This window comes from Phascolarctos cinereus, unplaced genomic scaffold (genome assembly GCF_003287225.1).
Source record: "Phascolarctos cinereus isolate Bilbo 61053 unplaced genomic scaffold, phaCin_HiC Scaffold_726;HRSCAF=1367, whole genome shotgun sequence".
NCBI classification, from domain to species: domain Eukaryota; kingdom Metazoa; phylum Chordata; class Mammalia; order Diprotodontia; family Phascolarctidae; genus Phascolarctos; species Phascolarctos cinereus.
The window spans coordinates 402081761-402100824 of record NW_027556098.1 but is presented as its reverse complement, the minus strand read 5'-3'; the positions used below and the strand labels follow the sequence as shown (position 1 = coordinate 402100824).

The 19064-nt window shown below is 42.5% G+C and overlaps 1 protein-coding gene across 1 annotated transcript in view; it reads right to left on the bottom strand.

Moving 5' to 3' along the window:
• Nucleotides 1-11819: 11819 nt before the first annotated feature.
• The window catches only part of MMEL1 (membrane metalloendopeptidase like 1), a 59904-nt gene continuing 52659 nt past the window's right edge, over nt 11820-19064 (bottom strand). Inside the window, 4 exon segments of the mRNA XM_078146697.1 lie at nt 11820-12447; nt 15841-15917; nt 17347-17442; nt 18547-18612. Coding sequence (XP_078002823.1) covers nt 12348-12447; nt 15841-15917; nt 17347-17442; nt 18547-18612 — 339 coding nt within the window. The 3' untranslated portion in view covers nt 11820-12347.

The window sequence follows — 19064 nt, the reverse complement described above, 5'->3', positions numbered from 1 at the left end:
ATTAGTGAGAGAGTGGGGAATGGGACAATCGGTTGAAAAAGACAGGCTAGATAGCAAAGGTCACAGAAGCTCCATAAAGTCCTGACTCCCTTAATTTGCCACCTAGGTGGCCTTGGGCTCCTTGGGTGGGATGTAGGTAGAGTACTAGTTCTGGTGGATTCTGTTACGATGAAAACTTCCAGTACAATGCAGGCAACAGAATGGGCCAGTTCCCCAAAGCCTAGCCTTGTGATGACAGACAGCCCTAGGAAGTTGTCTGCTGGGTGACAGATCTTTTTGCCATGAGTTAACACTGCCAGCATTGTGAATAGCTTCTTTCATATATATGGGAAGCACACCAGTGGGGGCTCAAAAGCTACAGGGGCAAGTGAGGTGGGAGTTCAGGGTGGCGAGCACATATTCCTATACCCACTACCTGTGGTTTGGACACTGAATTTGAGTTGTATGTAATGTTGGACCTTCTCTGGGAATCCGAACCTATCAGTGTGAAGGCAGATTGGGGTGAATAAGACAACTAGGAGTGAACACGGGTGGACACACTATGCAGGTCTGAATCAGACCACCCCACATAAAGGTGTTCCTCCTATACATGTTGTCTCCCTCATTTGAATGTAAGTTCCTTGAGGATAGGGACTATCTCAATTTTGTCTTTTTTGCATCTAGCAGATGCCTTGTACACAACAGGTGCTTAATAAATGCTTGCTGGTTGACTTCTAAAATCTCAAGGCAAAACATGGAGACATGCGGACTAGAAGGTTTATGACTGGAAATAATGGAACATTTTCTGCCCTCAAGGATCCTACATTCCCTAGCACGCACATGGACAAGCAGAGGAGCTGGCACGCTTCTCACCACCACTTTCATCCCTTCCCTCTGTCACCTTCACTGAATAGAAACTCTAGTGGTAAGTAAAATGACACTGTGGCAAACTGAAGAATGATTTTCCTCAGAGCACAGTAATGGTTTCTTAACAGTGACACACATATAGTTGTTGTTTTTTTTAAAAAAGGGGTCCTGGCCAGTTCAGCAAAGCCAGGGATCTCAGCATGATCAGTTTATTAGTTAGGGTAGCAATAACAAATAAGTTGTATCAATGGTCTTTCTCAATGACCAAAGGCCCAGAGTGAGAGCAGACAGGATCTTTTTTTTTTTTCTTAGTGAGGCAATCAGGGTTAAGTGACTTCTCCAGGGTCACACAGCTAGTAAGTGTCAAGTGTCTGAGGCTGGATTTGAACTCAGGTCCTCCTGACTCTAAGACCAGAGCTTGGTCTACTGTGACACCTAGCTGCCCCTGACTGGTTCATTTAAACACAGGTGTGTTTTCCTCCTGATTGGCCTGACATACAGCATTTAGATCTCCCCTGGCAAAGGAACGACAATCTCAGTTGGTAGATATTTTATTGAGGAGGTGGGTTAAGAGTTATGTCATATCCTCCAGTTATGTTACTTCTTCCTTGGGAGTAATCTTTATGTGATAGGATTAGCAGTCTGCAACATCTTTGATTGAATCAACTTGAATACCCAGCAGGGGATTTACCAGACAAAAATAGCAGAATTGAGACCTGCGAGACTTTTGTACATAGTTACTAGATAAAAGCTTGATCTTAGTCAAGTTTCTCTAGAATGTAGATATACCCTTACAAGGGTAAGGAGTTTATACTCATGCTCTGTGTGGGAGTATTAACCTATGCCAGCTGGACTAAGTTTTAAAAATAGAATTAAAGTCAATTTTCAATTTTGTAGTCCCCTTCATTAAAATTCCGGCCATCCTACCCAAAGACTTGGGGCTATCTTCACTGGACATCCAGGTCACTGCCCCTCCCCCAAAAGTTCAGTATCTGGTTTATAGGTTTTTCTGCCCCATTTGTACTCCCTGCTCTCCCAGTTTCTCAACCTTCTTAGCTGTCACAACTTTTGCTTCCAGTCTTACCTCAACCATGTACTCATACCTTACACATCAAAAACAAATTTGTCCCAAATGCTAGAATTCCTATTTACAGCTCTAAACAGAATTATAAGAAATTATACACACACACACACACACACACACACACACACACACATATATATGACAGTCAGGGTTATGTGACTTGCCCAGGGTTACACAGCTAGTAAGTGTCAAGTGTTTGGTCTGAGGCCAGAATTGAACTCAGGTCCTCCTGACCTCAAGCCCAGAGCTGTATCCACTGTACCACCTAGCTGTCCCAAGAAATTTGTTTTCTTTTATTAATTTATTTTGAATTATCAACAATCACTTCCATAAACTTTTTTTTTTTTGCAATTGGGGTTAAGTGATTTTCCCAGGGTCACACAGCTAGTAAGTGTCAAGTGTTTGGTCTGAAGCCAGATTTGAACTCAGGTCCTTCTGACTTCAGGGCCAGTGTTCTATTCACTGCACCACCTAGCTGCCCCTTTCCTCCCGTTTCTTGAGACATTGCCTCATTAATCCTCTCTCTATATAGCAATAGGCACGGGGTTGTATTTGCCCACTTTCATTAGGAAATCTCATTCCTTTCGTTCAGAGCACAGACTTTGAGAATTTACATCTAGCCATTTGAAGCCATGGGTTTTCCTACTGGTTTCTTTCTTAGATTTTTGTCTCCTCTGAATTTATAGCAATTAGTTTGACAGATGAACATAAACAGTTTTCTTATCCCCCTCCATCCCTCCCATCCATGATCCTTTAATGCCTCTTTTTTTATTAGATTGGCCAACTACCCAACAAATACCAGACTTCACTGGGTGCACTTCACCCAGGGCCAGGAGGCCATCATCCCTATACTTTAAATTTTGGTACAAAAGTCCAAATCCCATTCTCAGGTGCCTTGATGATGGCGTGGATGCTTATGTGGATGAGCAGGCAGTAACCAACTACAATCCATTCCCTTGAACCTTTCCATCTGACCTGCCAATGGATCAGAACCACCAAGCCTCGTCAGCTCCACTATGATTCCCAACCTACTGGGCCTTACCTACTGTTGAACCTTAAGGGCAGCTGGGCCTTGACTGTCATGATATCACTGACTTTGTTTTATTCAAGAACTTTACTTGAAAACTCATCTTTTTTCTCATGATGAGAAAGAATGAGAATAGGATTAGATTCCTAATTAGATGCCACAGTTTTATACAAAGGCAGTACTGCTGTTCCTGGTTTGTTTGAAGAGTTGAATGAATTCAAATGTGCATCATGGACTTCTCTGCCAATCTTTGCCTTGTTTTTAGAACTTTCTGACAAAATCTAGACTTTTCTATCTGTCCCATAACTGATCTTTCCCATATGTGTCATGCTCCCTGAGAGCAGGGACTGGCTCATTTTTCTATTTATATTCCCTAACATTAACACAGTGCTTGGCACATAGTAAGCCATGTATTTGTTTTGCCTTTGTATCCCCAGTGGCTATAGTAGGTGGTTAATAAAAGCATTGTTAAATTTCAAATTTGAATCCAAGGGATTTGATCTCATCTCTTCTGATTATAAGTATAGTATCCTCCCCATTGCAGGGCAGCCAAGTGGCACCACAGTGCACAGAGCACAGGGTCTGTAGTCAGGAAGACCTGGGTTCAAATCCAGCCTCAGACACTTACTAACTGTGCAACCTTGGGCAAGTCACTTAATCTCTGTTTGCTTCAGTTTCCTCCACTGTAAAATGGGGATAATCACAGCACCTACCTTCTAGTGTTGTGCAGATCTAATGAGAAAATAATTGTAAAGTGCCTAGGACCTAGTCGATGGCATATAGTGAGCCCTATATAAATGCTAATTACGCTGATTACTCTTATTACCCAAGGGCACATAGGCATCAAATAGTGCACTGGGGATTCAAACCCATTTCTCTGACTGCAAATCCGATATGATTTCTATTACATCACGCTGCTTTCCTATATTCTAGAAAAGACTGATTTTAAGTGTTTCTTGTACCATAGATATATGGGACCCCTAATTAATGTAGTCACAGAAGTCCTAGGCACCAAACATTTAAAAGTAACCTAGGTATAACCAAACGTGTAATCAGTTTGAAAGGATCATACGAGCTTTGGGTCATTGTAAAACAGTAGGTGATGCTGGGCAGGTAATGCCTTGTAATTCAATGGATGAAACAAGTATGTGTGTGTGTGTGTGTGTGTATATATATATATATATATATATATATATATATATATATGTATATATATATTATATACAACACACAGACGTGTGTATATACATACACACATACATGTGTGTATGTATGTACGTATGCATATGCCAGGAACTGTGCCAAATGCTTAACAAATATTATCTCACTCAAAAGAATCAAACCTACTTCTGGGGGAGAGAATGCATTACAGCAGGTGATGCAGCAGGGCTCTAGAGAAGGAATTGCCTTTAAGGGAAGGGAGGAGTTATCTCTACAACCACTATACTGCCGATTTCCTCTCTCCCCTCAATGATCAGGTGATGACCTTATAAACTGCAAAAGGTCAAAAGATCTAGAATTCTCATTGACGTAGGGAACAGATCCTCCTCTCTCCAGGGACTTTGTGTCTATTATAGGAAAAATAGCCTCCCCTGCTCCCAGTTTTGGGGGAAATATTCCCATAACAGCTGTTCTTTTCTTACCTGCTTCATAAATATCCTAAAAGCTAATTATCTATGAATGATAACAAATTGGAAGCTGGTGGGGGCTTGTGAGCAACAGTACTAGAAAAAGCCCAGAGACTCTCAGGTTTACCACCAGAAACTCAAGGGGAATATTAATCAGCCACCCTCTCAGGACCTGGCTTACCAATTCAAGTAAGAGTTGGGCAAAATCCAGGAAGGAATGCCACATTTGTATCCTAGGAGTATCAGATTATAACCAAAGGACAAGGTAGCATGTCTGCTTTCTCTAAGGCACCCAGATAATATACACAATGACTACAATAATGTAGATGAAAATAACGTTAAAAAAAAGTAGCTGAATTCTTAGTGATTGAAATCACCCATCTTGGTTTCCCAGAGCCAATAACAAAACATACCTCCGTAATCTTGATAAAGAGATGTATCTCTATTCATCCTTTTCACTTGACTACCTCAACAACAACAAAATTTTTATAAAATATATGTGAAGGGCTGAGCTATAACTCCTTGCATGGACCTCTGCACAGCTGCAGGAGGCACGGAGTTTGCTGTTTGACTGGCCCACCACTCCTGCCAGCCTCCCGAAACATAATCACAGTTCTCTATGGTTTGGGGGTCTGTAGGTCATCCAGGTGGTTGGAGCTCCTCTATGTGTTCCTCCATGGCTTGCTAAAGGTCTTGGCCACTTGGGCTGATAGAATGGAAGGGGAGCCTGGGTTGCTTGCCCTTAAGATTTAGAAAATACTTTTTTTGAGATGTTATCTCAAAAACTGGGACTAGGAAGGATCCTCAAAGCCCCTTTAGTTCAGCCCTCTCCTTTTACAGAGAAGGAAGCCCAAAGAGACTCAAAGAAGTAAACGACGCTGCCCAAAGTAGAGCAGTCAGCTTCAGAAAAGGAATTTTACCCTAGGTATCCCATTGACTCCCAATGTTTCTATTCTTTTTTTTTTGATAATTAATTAATTTATTTTTAGTTTTAAACATTCACTTCCAAAGGATTTTGAGTTTTAAATTTTCTCCCCCTCTCTGCTGCCCCAAGACAGCATACAATCTGATGTAGGCTGTACTTATACGTTCATATTAAGTACATTTGACCATTAGTCATGATGTAAGGAACAATTAGAACTAACGAGAGGAACCACAAGAATGAAGCAATAAAACAAAACAACGAAAGAAAAGGAGAGCAAATAGTATGCATCGATCTGCATTTGGACTCCAAAGTTCTTCCTCAGGATGTGGATAGCAATTTCCATCGTGAGTCTTTTGGAGTTGTCTTAGATTCTTGCATTGCTGTGAAGAGCCAAGTCTATCAAAGTCAGTCATCACACAATGTGGCTCTTACTGTGTACAATGTTCTCCTGGTTCTGCTCATTTCACTCTGCATCACTTCATACACATCTTTCCAGGTTTTTCTGAAGTCCGTTTGCTTATCATTTCTTATAGCACAATAGTATTTCATTACATTCATATACCACAACTTCTTCAGCCATTCTTCAATTGATGAGCATTCCCTTGATTTCCAATTCTTTGCCACCACAGAAAGGGCTACTATAAATATTTTTATACATGTGGGTCCTTTTCTCATTTTTATGATCTCTTTGGGATTCAGATCTAGAAGTGGTATTGATGGGTCAAAGGGATGTGCAATTTTATAGCCCTTTGGGTATAGTTCCAAATTGCTCTCCAGAATGGTTGGATCAGTTCACAACTCCACCAACAATGCATCAATGTTCCAATTTTCCCACATCTTCTCCAACATCTATCGTCCTGTTTTGTCATGTTAGCCAATCTGATAGGTGTGATGTGGTACCTCAGAGTTGTTTTGATTTGCATTTCTCTAATTAATAGTGATTTAGAACATTTTTTTCATATGACTATAGATAGCTTTAGTTTCTTCCTCTGAGAACTGCCTGTTCATATCCTTTGATCATTTATCAATTGGGGAATGACTTGTATTCTTATAAATTTGACTCGGTTCTCTATATATTTTAGAAATGAGGCCTTTATCAGAGATACTGGTTGTAAAAATTCTTTCCCAGTTTTCTGCTTCCCCCTTAATCTTGGATGCATTGGCTTTATTTGTGCAAAACCTTCTCAATTTAATGTAATCAAAATTGTCCATTTTGCATTTCATAATGTTCTCTATCTCATTTGGTCATAAATTCTTCTCTTCTCCACAGATCTGACAGGTAAACTATTCCTTGCTCTTCTAGTTTGCTTATAGTATCAGTGGAGGTGCTAAAATCAAGGAGGATGTGGAAAGGTTTCCCGTAGAAGGTGAGATTTTAGCTGGGATTTGAAGGAAGCCAGGAGGTGGTGCTGAGGAGAGAGAGTGTTCCAGGCATAGAAGACAGTCAGGGAACATTCCTGGAGTCAGAATATGGAGTGCCTTTTTGACTGCCCCCATTTTGCAGATGAGAAAAAAGAGGTTTGGAGAGGTTGCCTCCAAGTAAGAGTCAGAGGCGGGGCCTTGTGTTTTTTGATCCTGCATTTCCGCACTAACCCAGCAGCTTCTCAAAGCCCAGAGACTCCCAGTGAAGAGAGGGGTCCTGAGCTTTCTTCTAGTTCTTCCTGTAATTGCTGTGGTTTTGTATGGTTGACGTGAGATCCTGTGCTGGTGTTGTTCACTCTGAAAGCTTGTTTGATTTGAACGGGAAGGGAGAAAATTTCAAAGACCATTCTCCTTCCTTCCCACCTTGCCCATCTGTTTCCTCTATATGGCAAATCTCGCCAGAAGTTTTCAATCTCCCCTGGGATGGTGTAGAAAGAAAGTCTGTGCCTACTCAGTCACTTAGCTCTAAGGTCACCTCCAACTTTGGGAGGGGGGGTAATCTAAGAGCTCCTTCCTCCCCCCTAAAAGACATTAAAGACCAGCCAGTCCGACCCCTATACTCTCCTGCCCATTTTACACATGAGGAATCTAAGATGGAGAAAGAGGAAGTGATTTTCTCAGCACTCAAATCTTCTAATTCCCCCCGCCTCCACCCCCATTACCTCCATTTTCAGTAATGAGGCAGCAGGCAAAACAGGGGTAGAAGACTTGGGTTCAAATCCTTCCTCAGACACTCACTAGCTGTATGATTCTGGGCAAATCCCTTAACCTCTCTCATTCTCAGTTGCTTCATCAGTAAAATAAAGATAATAATAGCACCTACCTCAAAGGGTCATCTTGTGAGGATCAAACTAGTTAATGTTTGTAATGTGTTTTACAAACTTTAAAGCACTCTAAAAATGCTAGGTATTCTTATTATATGGTAAGAACTCAAAGCCTTTCATCATACCAGGTATCTTCCTCTGAATAGCCTCTAGTTCATTGATTCATTGAACAAACACTGATTAAGCTCCTACTATACTCCAGACCAGGAAGAAAAATAAAAGGAAGCTCAGCTGCAGATGTGTAAAGATGCTGTAAAGATCAATATTGCACAGGAAGCCAGAATGTAAGATCTGTGAACCAAGAGAAGCTGTCTGTGGTCAAACAGGAGATGGAAAGTCTAAACAAGGTGTCAGTGAGCTCAAGTGGGTGGGAATGGATGCATTCAATGCAGGTGATCACAACATGGACGATGTGGGCAATCCCTTAGAAGAAATGGAGCAGCCTCATGGTCAATAAGAGAGTGAGAAAAGCAGCAATGGGTATAATCTCAAAAATGACCCAGTGACATCTGGCTCAAATCCAAGACAAACTGTTTAGCATCACAGTAATACATGTCTATGCTCCACCCACTGATGCAGAAGAGGCCGAAGCTGATCAGTTCTATGAAGACCTACAACATCTTCTAGAAATGAAACCAGAGAATAAATAAAAAGCAGAGAGTCAAAGCTATGGTTTTTCCAGTGGCTGTGTGAGTTGAACTGTAAGGAAAGCTGGACACTGCCAAATTGACACTTTTGAATCGTGGTGCTAGAGAAGACTTTTCTCTAAATCTTGTATTTTTTCCCCACATTCAATTGTGCGAAACACATGACCATATTAGCCAGGCTGTGAAAGAATATACAGACCCAAAGTGGGTAAAAATACAAAAAAAATACCAAAAGTAAAAAATAATATGCTTCACACACTGTTGTTATGTTTTTTCTTCTGTTTTGTTTTGTTTCCTCTTTTTGATGGTTCCTTCTATTGGTTCTAATTCTTCCTTACAACATCACTAGTGTAAAAATATGTTTAATAGAAATGTATATGTATAGCCTATATCAGATTGTGAGCCCTGTTGGGAAGGGAAGGGGGAAGGGAGAGGGAGAAAAAATTTAAAACTCAAAAGCTTAGGGAAGTGATTGTTGATAAATCAAAATAAATTAAAAAAAGAAAGTAATATGCTTGAATCTGAATTCAGATCCATCAGTTCTTTCTCTGGAGGTGGATAGCAATTTCATCATCATGAGTCTTTTGGAATTTATCTTAGATCATTGTATTGTTGAATCATTCACAGTTGATCAGGTTAACAGGATTTTACTGAACCAGTCTCTAACCTGAAAATGATGAAACAGCAGGCCAGAGACAAAGTGCCAGTGATCAGGTAGTTTTTAATTGAGTAGTTTCATTATGAGGAACAAATTTGCAAATCAGGAATTCTCCAGATCAGAATTCCACCTTGCTGAAGTGAAGAAAGAGATTATATATCTAAATCACAAGCGGGAAGGGAAGGAGGAAGGTGGATTACAAACAATTGCACCCAGGGCCAGAGTGGTTTCCCACAACAAACCCAGAAATAGAAGACAACACAGCAATTCTGGAGTCCTGTGGGAGCAATATTGCTGGAGTCCTTGGGGGTCATTACTTGGTGGATGACAGGACCAGAGTTCTGTGACGGGAACAGGTTCTACAGCCTTTGATTCTCTTCATTTCAGGTAAGCAGGCAGAAGGATGCCAGGGACTGTGAGCCTTGTCCAAGTTTAATTGATCAGTCCAAGCCGGACTGTGAGTCTGACTCACAAGCTGGAAAAGGCAGTTCTGAAAATTCATCACACGTGTCATATTGGTTATTACAAAAATCAGAACTTCCTCCACAATCATTACACAGCATTGCTGTTGCTGCATACAGCGTTCTCTCAGTTCTGCTCGATTCATTTTACATCAGTTCATATGATCAGAGAAGACTTTTGAGAGCCCCTTGCACAGCAAGGAGATCAAATAAGTCAATACTTAGAGAAATCAACTCTGACCATTCATTGGAAGGACAAATACTGAAGCTGAAGCTTAAATACTTTGGCCACATAATGAGAAGATGGGGACTCATTGGAAAAGACTGAAGTTGGGAAAGATTGAAGGCAAAAGAAGATGGCAGAAGATGAGGTGGATAGATAGTGTCGTGGAAGCAATGGACATGGGCTTGGACAGACTTCAGGTGACAGGGGAGGACAGAAGGGCCTGGAGTGCTCTAGTAGATGGAGTCATGAAAAGTTGGACAAGACTGTACAGATAAACAGTATAAGGCAGGCACTTTGCTTATCAATTGCCTTGCTAAGCAGTAACAACCCAGGATTAGTACAATACCTGAGATGTGGTCTGACCAGGGCACAATACATTAGGGCTGTTACCTCTTTATTCCTTGAAGCCATACCTTTCAAGGTAGGCCAAGATTGAATTTACTTTCTCAGCTGCCACACCACACTATTAACTCATGTGGAGATTGTGGCCCACTAAGGTGTGAAAAACGGTTTGTGACTCAGCTCTGAGATCACCACTCTGGAGCTCAGTCGAGGAATTCCTCCCTCCTCCCAAGGAGACTGGAGGTATGGGGTGGGGATTCTGCCCCTGGTACTTCTCAGAGTTGTACTGACAACAGAACTTATCTAGTCTGGAAGATTTGGGTAAAAATCCTCTCTGTGCCTCAATTTCTGCCTCCATAAAATAAAGGGCTTGGATTATCCTATCCCTGAAGTCCATTCTGTCTGTAAATATGATTATTTATTGTCTGCTATCCCAGATAGTTGGAGAAAGGTAGAGTTTGAGAGTTTATCTAGGACCTTTGTCCCAGTCCTGACCTAGCTAACTCTAGCCTGAACTAGCCAGTGTAAATCACTGGTAGATCAAGCGTTTTGCAGATGGAAGGCCCTGGATTCAATCCCTGGCATCTCCAAGAGACTGGCGGCAAGGAGCACTGCAAAGAATGATTGATTTAGAATCAAAGGAAGAGGGTGGAGGAGGTTTGAATACAGGGGTGGCTCAGTGGAGAGCATTGGACTTAGAGTTGGGAAGATCTCAACTCAAATTCTGTCTGAGCCACTTACTAGTCTGCTAAGGGTCTTGGCCACCACTTTTCATGGGCTTATTGGGTGCAGTGGATAGAGAGCTGGGCCTTGAGTCAGGAAGACCTGAGTTCAAATCCTGCCTCCGACATAGATTAGCTGTGTGACCCTGGGCAAGTCACTTGACCTCTATTCCTCATCTGTAAAGTGGGGATGATAATAGCACCTGGGTCATGGATTGTTGTAAGGATCAAACCAAATGATATGAAGTGCTCTGTTAACCTTAAAGTGCTGTATAAATGCTAGTTATTCTGTCTAACAAGAGCTACCTTTCTCTCTAATTTCATATAAAAACAATTTTTAACATTCATTATTTTTTTTTAAAGTTTTGATTCCAAATTTCATCCCTCCCTCCCTCCTCCCCTCCTGTCTGAGATGGTAAGCAATCTGATACAGGTTATACATGTGCAATCGTGTAAAACATTCCATATTAGTTATTTTGTGTAGGAAGAGAAAGGAAGGAAGGAAGGAAGGAAGGAAGGAAGGAAGGAAGGAAGGAAGGAAGAAAGGAAGGAAGGAAGGAAGGAAGGAAGGAAGGAAGGAAGGAAGGAAGGAAGGAAGAGAGAGAGGAAGGAAGGAAGAGAGAGAGAAAGGAAGGAAGGAAGAAGGAAAGGAAGGAAGATAAGAAGGGAAGAAAGAAAGGAAGGAAGAAAGAAAAGGAAGAAAGAGATAGACAGAGAAAGAAACAAAGAAAGGAGGAATGAAGAAAAACACATTTCAGTTTGTATTCAGTTCTCTCTGGAGGCAGAGAGCATGTTTCATCATGAGTCTTTCGCGATTGCCTTGAATCATTGCATTGCTAAGACAAGCCAAGTGATGCCTAGTTCTTCATTGTACAATATTGCTAATGTGTATGATGTTATCCTGGTTCTGCTCACTTTACTTCATATCAGTTCAGATATGTTAATAAAAGCTAACTTTTAAAACCCAGAGGATAAAAATAACAACCCCATACAAGGCAAAGTGGGCTTCAAGTAGGTTTATTTTGCTTGACTCTGAAATGCTCAGACATTTAACACATACCAGGTGCTTGGGAAAGTAGACACAGGATTACAAATTTTTACACCAAAAAGCAAACCCTTTGGGCTAGCCAGGAAGAGGTAACGCGGTAGCAGCTAGAAGATGTGGTTGGATTACATTTAATGAAACACCTCAACTGGGTCATCTTCCATTCAGACTCCAGAACTCATGTATTGAGGGTCCTGACTGACAAATATACATGTATTTCTTAAAGAACCAGGTGGTTTAATAACAGTCAAGATGTCATTTGAAACAGTCATTTCCCCCCCAAAAGAGCTGCCCAGTCTCAGGCTGACAAGTGGCCGAGAACCGCTGGCATCTCCATTTCTATATTTGCCTCTGGGCAGAGACAATAGCTGGGGCAGAAGCAGAGAAAACACTGGGCGCATGACAGGCCTGAAGGAGGGGCCCAGCCCTCAAAGCCAGACTGCTTGGGACCGACTGTGGGGTTGAAGCCAAGGATTTGGGCTTGGTCCGGCTACCACACTCTGCATTTCTCCTCGGGGTGCATTACTGTTCCGGTGTGGCAATGGAAGGCTTCTGAGAAGGCTTCAAAGTTTTGCAAGGACCCCATCACCCTGAGGAACACAAGTGAGAGGAGGCATAAAAACAGTTACAGATGTTTGCTAGCTCAGTGGGCGGCTATGTGGTACAAGGAATATAGTGCTGGGCTTAGAGACAGGAAGACCCGAGTTCCAATCCAACTTCAGACACTTTCTAGCTGTGTGACCCTGGGCAAGTCACTTCACCCTGTTTGCCTCAGTTTCCTCATCTGTAAAATGAACTGGAGAAGGAAATGGCAAACCATTCCAGCATCTCTGCCAAGAAAAGCCCAAATGGGGTCATGGAGAGTCAGACATGACTGAACAACAGCAGCAAATCGTCAGCTCAGTAAACCACCACGAAGGGGGACACATACAACTCTAGCATCTTAGAAATGTGACTTAGGAAACAAGTCTGGATTGGGAGATAGGAGGAGTCTTGGGTTGTGGTGATAGCAGCAGCCAGGTATCAGAATGGGCAGAGCTCTGCCCTTGGTAGTTAGGAAGACCTGAGTTTGAATCCTGCCTCAAACACCACATCTGTGGCCCTGGACAAGTCACTCCCCAGCCTCAGTTTTCCTGCCTGTGAAATGGGAGGAGCAGTAGCACCTACCTCACAATGCTCCTGTGAGGACAAGATAACATCAAGAGCTAGCATTTTACAGATGTTCTTTTGCTAGCTCCTCACAACAACCTTGTGAGGTAGATGATGCTATCTTCATTCTGCTGATGAGGAAACTGAGACATAATGTATGTGCAGATACTATACATTTGTAATATAGAATATATAGCACACATATATAATGCACGATATGAACACAATGTATTCATATAATGTATACATATAGCACTATATTATAATTACATATCATTATAATTTTACATATAATATATGCTATATATTATTATTTTATATGTTATGTGATATATAATGTACACTATATAATTATGCATGCTTATAATATATGTGCATTATATGTGTATATTACATATCAATTATTATTATTATTTGTCGTTGTTCAGTCATTTCTGTTGTATTCAACTCTCCATGACCCCATTAGGGTTTTTCTTGGCAAAGATACTGGAGTGCTTTGGCATTTCCTTCTCCAGCTCATTTTACAGATGAGGAAACTGAGGCAGACTGGGTTAAGTGACTCGTCTAACTTCACAATCCAGATTTGAACTCAAGTCCTCCTGACTCCAGGCCTGGCACTCTATCTACTTTGCCGACCAGTTGCCCTAATATGACATATTATCATATATCATATCATATTATATATGCCATAATATATAATTTGATATGATACATAATACAATATATTATATATGTGTATAAAAATGTTAGTTGTTGTTATAATAGAGAGAATGGTGACAGTGTAGCCCAGTAGGTAAAGAGCTAGAAGCCTGGAATACTAGCGTCGAGTCCTTTTTCTGACACATACTCACTTTATAACCTCTCAGTGCTCTTGGCAAGATTGTAAGACGATAAGATGTAGAGGAGGGCACAGCTAGGTGGCGCAGTAGATAGAATGCCAGCTCTGGAGTCGGGAGAACCTGAGTTCAAATCCAGCCTCAGACACATAACACTCACTAGCTGCATGACTCTGGACAAATCACTTAACCCCAATTGTGTCACACACACACACACAAAAAGATGCAGAGTAGATGCTGACCTGCATCAATAGAAGGAGTTTCCTCTCCCAGGAGTTCCCAATGCCAGTGAAATTGCAGGTCCAATTCCTACCTCAATTATCATTATTATCAAGGGTCCTTGTGCCAGCTCTGCCAATAGCTCAGTGTCTGGTCATTGGATGACTCATTGTTTCCCTATGAAAAGGGAACTGTTTTAACAGACTCTAAGCTCCCTCCCAGGCCACATGCTAAACAGGGCTGTGTAATTAGGTGGTGCCGTATCAGGGAAATCTCAAGGTCTTTCCTGGCCCTGTCAGTTTTCTGCTGGCTCTGTGAGGAGGCTGAATCGCCCTCTTCAGTTCCTGATTTGTATAAGGGGCATCTTAGAAGGGTCACCATTGCAGGTAAATTAGTTTGCTCTCTGAGGAAAGCTCACCTGACTGGATCTGAGGGCTGGGCTCAGCCAGGCTGTTTGATGGGGGGGCAAGGTTTAGAGCAGGTGTTCTTCACTTTTTGGGTAGCATGGACCCCTCTGATAATCTGGGGAAGCCTAGAGAGCCTTGCTCAGAATCATGTTTTTAAATACATAAAAATACAGAGAATTACAAAGAAATGAAAGGTTAGTGAACATAAAGATACTACTTCTTTTTTTCATAGAAATAGCAACCATGAACCTGGACAGACTTTGAGAGACAGTGAAGAATAGAAGGGCCTGGCGTGCTATGGTCCCTGGTCTTGAAGAGTCAGACATGACTGACTAGCAACACCAAAGTCAAAGTCATGGACCCCTAAAACTCATCCCTGGACCCCTTGGGGGTGTGTGGGCCCCAGGTGAAGAAGCCCGGGTCCAGAGTTTGGGCCTGACTATAGTGAAGGGGGTCCCTTGGGAATATTGGTGACAGAGTAGGACAAGGGCATGCAAGTTTTCTCTGGGGGAAATAAATATACTCATGTAGACTCAGACAATTCTCCTTCCTTCCCTCATTGAACTAAGGCTACACCTAGATCTAGGGTAGAAAGCTTCATGGGGGAGGAAAAAAGCTATGAGTTGAGGGAGCCTATGGCATTCTGCATGCATGCCAACAGCATATAGGGTGAGGCAGATGAAGAGTGGGTGCCTCCTGGGGCAGCTAGGTGGCACAGTGGGTAGAGAGCACTGGCCCTGAAGTCAGGAGGACCTGAGTTCAAATCCGGCCTCAGACCAAACACTTGACACTTACTAGCTGTGTGACCCTGGGCAAGTCACTTAACCCCAATTGCCTAAAAAAGAAAATCCGGAAGAGTGGGTGCCTCCCTGGTAAGTAGAATAATAGCTAGAAATGTTTATACTCGGGTACATACCACAAACTCCACCCAGGGCATGCCAGCTCCATCATCTTTTAATTATTCTTGTTAGGCTATTGCTGAGCCCTACTGGATTTAAGTTGCTGGAGAGGCTGCAAGTATTGTTATTACTCTCTAAAATAAATGCCCCTTAAATTTGAAAGAACTTTAAATTCAGCACCCTGGCCCAGAGTTCTGTTGGTTCCAGCTCTGCTGGTAAGTTAACTCCCTGCTTCCCCACCTCCTTCTGACTCCCCTGTTCCAATCATGAGAGCGGTTTCAGGAGCAGCCTCCCCATATGCATCCATCCAGGTATACCCCATTTAAAGTCAGCCTGGTTCAGGAAAGAGGAAGGGCCAGTTTATAAGTGGGGTTTCTTTGGAATGGGGTATACTTTAAAAGTCCCAGCATCTGGGGACATTCAGAGATTTGGCTTCCTTGGCCTCAGCAGTAGGTTCAGAGTGCTCTGCTTACCTGTACTTCAGAGGACTGTGGACGTCTGTCTTTATGGACTGGCTGGCATATTCCGGTCTGTAGGACCCACACCAAACCTGTGGGAAAAGAGTGTGTATTATCACAGAGCCCTGGGCAGCAGCTCATACATCCCTAATGACAGAATACAGTGGGCCCATCTAGATACCCCATTGATAGCTATGGTTCAGAATGGACTTTGCTTTCACAGAACTAACCCTAATCCAGCCCCTTGCCATTCTCCAAACCTCCCATCATCAGACCTCACTAATTTAGCCACTGTGTATATAGGGAATGGGGATTGGGGACTGGGATGGGGGTGGAGAGACGTTCTGAAACTGAACATTGAAAAGAGCCAGAAACCACTTAATTCCATGTTTTGTCAGAACTGGTTGAACGAATCCGGCCTCTTTAGCCTGAAGATTAGACTTGGGACAGAGCCTGCTGTCTGTTTTCAAGAGGAAAGACATCCTAACAACCAAGGCCATCCCTAAGTGGAAGGGGCTGCCCCAAGAGGTTGTGGGACACCCTGTTTGGAGGTCTTTAAACAGAGGCTGAGTGATCACTCCTTGGGTATGTTATATGGTAGGTATTCCTTTCAAGCATGATGTCAGTCAGACTAGATGGTGGCAGGGGTCTGTTCTTAAATTGTGGGATGCTGTGACTCAGTGGCCAAGTGACCTTAGGCAAAGTCAATGGGCCTTAATTTCCTCATCTGTCAAGTAGGGATAAATTAAATACTACTCTGCCTTCGAGGTAAAACTATCATGAAGATTATAGGAGCTAGTAGGCAGAGAAGTTAAAATACCTATTACAAATATGGCTGGCCAAATGTTGCAAAGCAGTCAGAGGACCTGAGTTCAAATCCCACCCGTCACCTACTTTCTCTCTCTGGGCCTCAGTCTACACATCTATAAAAATCAGACACCTCTAGATCCCTTCTACCCCTCAATCTCTCAGTCTTTATACAAAGAATTGTTTTCATTTCAGCAGGACCTGGACCCACAGTACTGCCCAGTTAATGCCCGCTGATTGAACAGATGAGGATTATATCTTTCCTGGGTGAAGGATATTCTGTAAAGGTCCATGTAGAGAGTGGTAACTAGCAATCTTGGTACTTAGGAACATTCAGCTGAGAGGACAATGGGGACCTTGGGGCACACTATAAGGCCTCTGTTGGGGAGAAGGCCAAGGAAGGAGGGGTACAGGGTATTGGGAAGGAAGTTCACCATCTGCTTGTTTCTTCTTTTAGCATTTTTATTGCTAATTAGGTGCTAAGCTTTGTTGGTGCAATACTGTGGGAGGAATGTTGTATAGGAGTCAGACCCCTCTATATTTTATCCCCCTGGGGAGAAGCCCCCTCCACCCTGCCCTAGTTGTGGCTCAGCCTATGTGGAAGTTGCCTGAAATGAAGAAAACAGTCCCTTTGACCTAGGGAAGTGAGGATGGGCAAGACAGAGAGGCTGAGGAGCTCCCTCCCCATCCAGGTAATAGGCTGGAAGATCCCACCTGGGCAAAGTTGATGAAGAAAAGCTGTTCATGGGTAAGATTCAGTCCTGGTAATTTGGGTTCTTGGCCTTCTTGTTCCACCCACTTTATGTAAGCCTAAGGACAGGACAGACAGACAGACAAGGCCTGTGTTACCCAGAATGTGTGAGAGCCTGTCCTGGCAAAATATTTTTCTGTAGTGGGGCCAACCCAGGCTGGCATGGGCACAATAGTTATATAGCACCATAGAAATATTTGTATATAGCACCAATTGTGTGCTGGGCCCTGTATACTTTTTGTCTCCTTTATCCTTGCAACTACCCTGAGAGGTAGGAGCTGTTCTTACCCCTATTTTATAGATAATAACAATAATGATAATAATAATAATAACAATAGTTACCATTTATATAGTGCCTACTATGTGCCAGGCACTGTGCGCTAAATGCTTTACAATTGGTATTTCATTTGACTGTTGCAACAACCCTATGAGGTAGGAGTTATTCTTATGCCCATTTTACAGATGGGGAAATTGAGGCTGATAGAGGTTAAGTGTCTCACACAACTAATAATTGTCTGAGTCTGGATTTGAACTCAGATCTTTCCGACTTCAGTCCCTGTGTTTTATTCATTGTTCCATGAGATAGCCATGGGCATCCTTGTTTTGGTTTCCAAGTTTTGAGGCACCACAGACAAAACCTTGCAAATGGAAGGTCTCTTCAGCTAAAGGGCAGACCCAAGTAAACAGAGGAAGCAGCATGGATTAGTAACAGATTAGGAGTCTGAGGGTCTGGGTTCAAATCCTGGCTTTGCTGCTTACTGCTCCTGTGGGCCTCAGTTTACTCACCTGTTAAATGAGGCTTCTAAGGTCCTTTCTGACTCTAGATCTATGATCTTATAAATGCCTTGTCCTGCAGGGGAATGAGCACTGGGTTTAGAGTCAGAGGACCCTCATTTGAGTTATGACTCTAATCTTTGCTAGCTGAGATCCTCGGACAAATCATTTCACCTCTCTGCCTCAGTTTCCCCATGTGTAAAATAAGGGGATTAGACTACATAATTTCTGCAATTCATTTCTGTTCTAAATCCCAAGATCCTTCTGTCTATCCTCCAGTCCTTCAAACAATCAGGAAATAACTTCACAATATAGCCTGGCACAGGGCCCTGTATTGTATACAATAGGCACTCAATAGGTGCTGAAAGAAGGAATGAAATCCAGCTTACCTTATAAGCTTGCCGAATGCCTCCATTATCTGCGATGTTTTCTCCTAGCGTGCCAATCCCACTCACCTGTGAGTATGAGAAAGGGAAAGCAGGACTGTGGGAAGAAGAAATTTCAAACTACTCCCCTTCATCATCGTTCTATACTGTTCCCTGACATCTGCCTGCTTTACCCTGGCAGTGCCTCATGCCTGGAATGCTCTTCCCTCCCCCTTTCATAATCTGAGCTTCCTCAAAGGCTCAGCTCAGTCGCCTTCTCCTACAGAAAGTCTTTCCTGATTCCTTACCTCATCCCTGCTCTTTCTTTCCTCAAAGCATCTTCTACTTTATCTGGTTTTCTACTGCAGGGCCTGGCATTCAGCCATCATGGAATCAAGTCCTCTCTAGAGCTACTTTGTATCTCTTTTGATGTATCTTGTATACACTTGTATCCACACTTGCTGTCATTCCCCTCCCCCATTAGAATGTAACTTCTTTTTTTAAAGAGTTTCAAACTATTTTTATTGGGGGAGGGGGAGCTG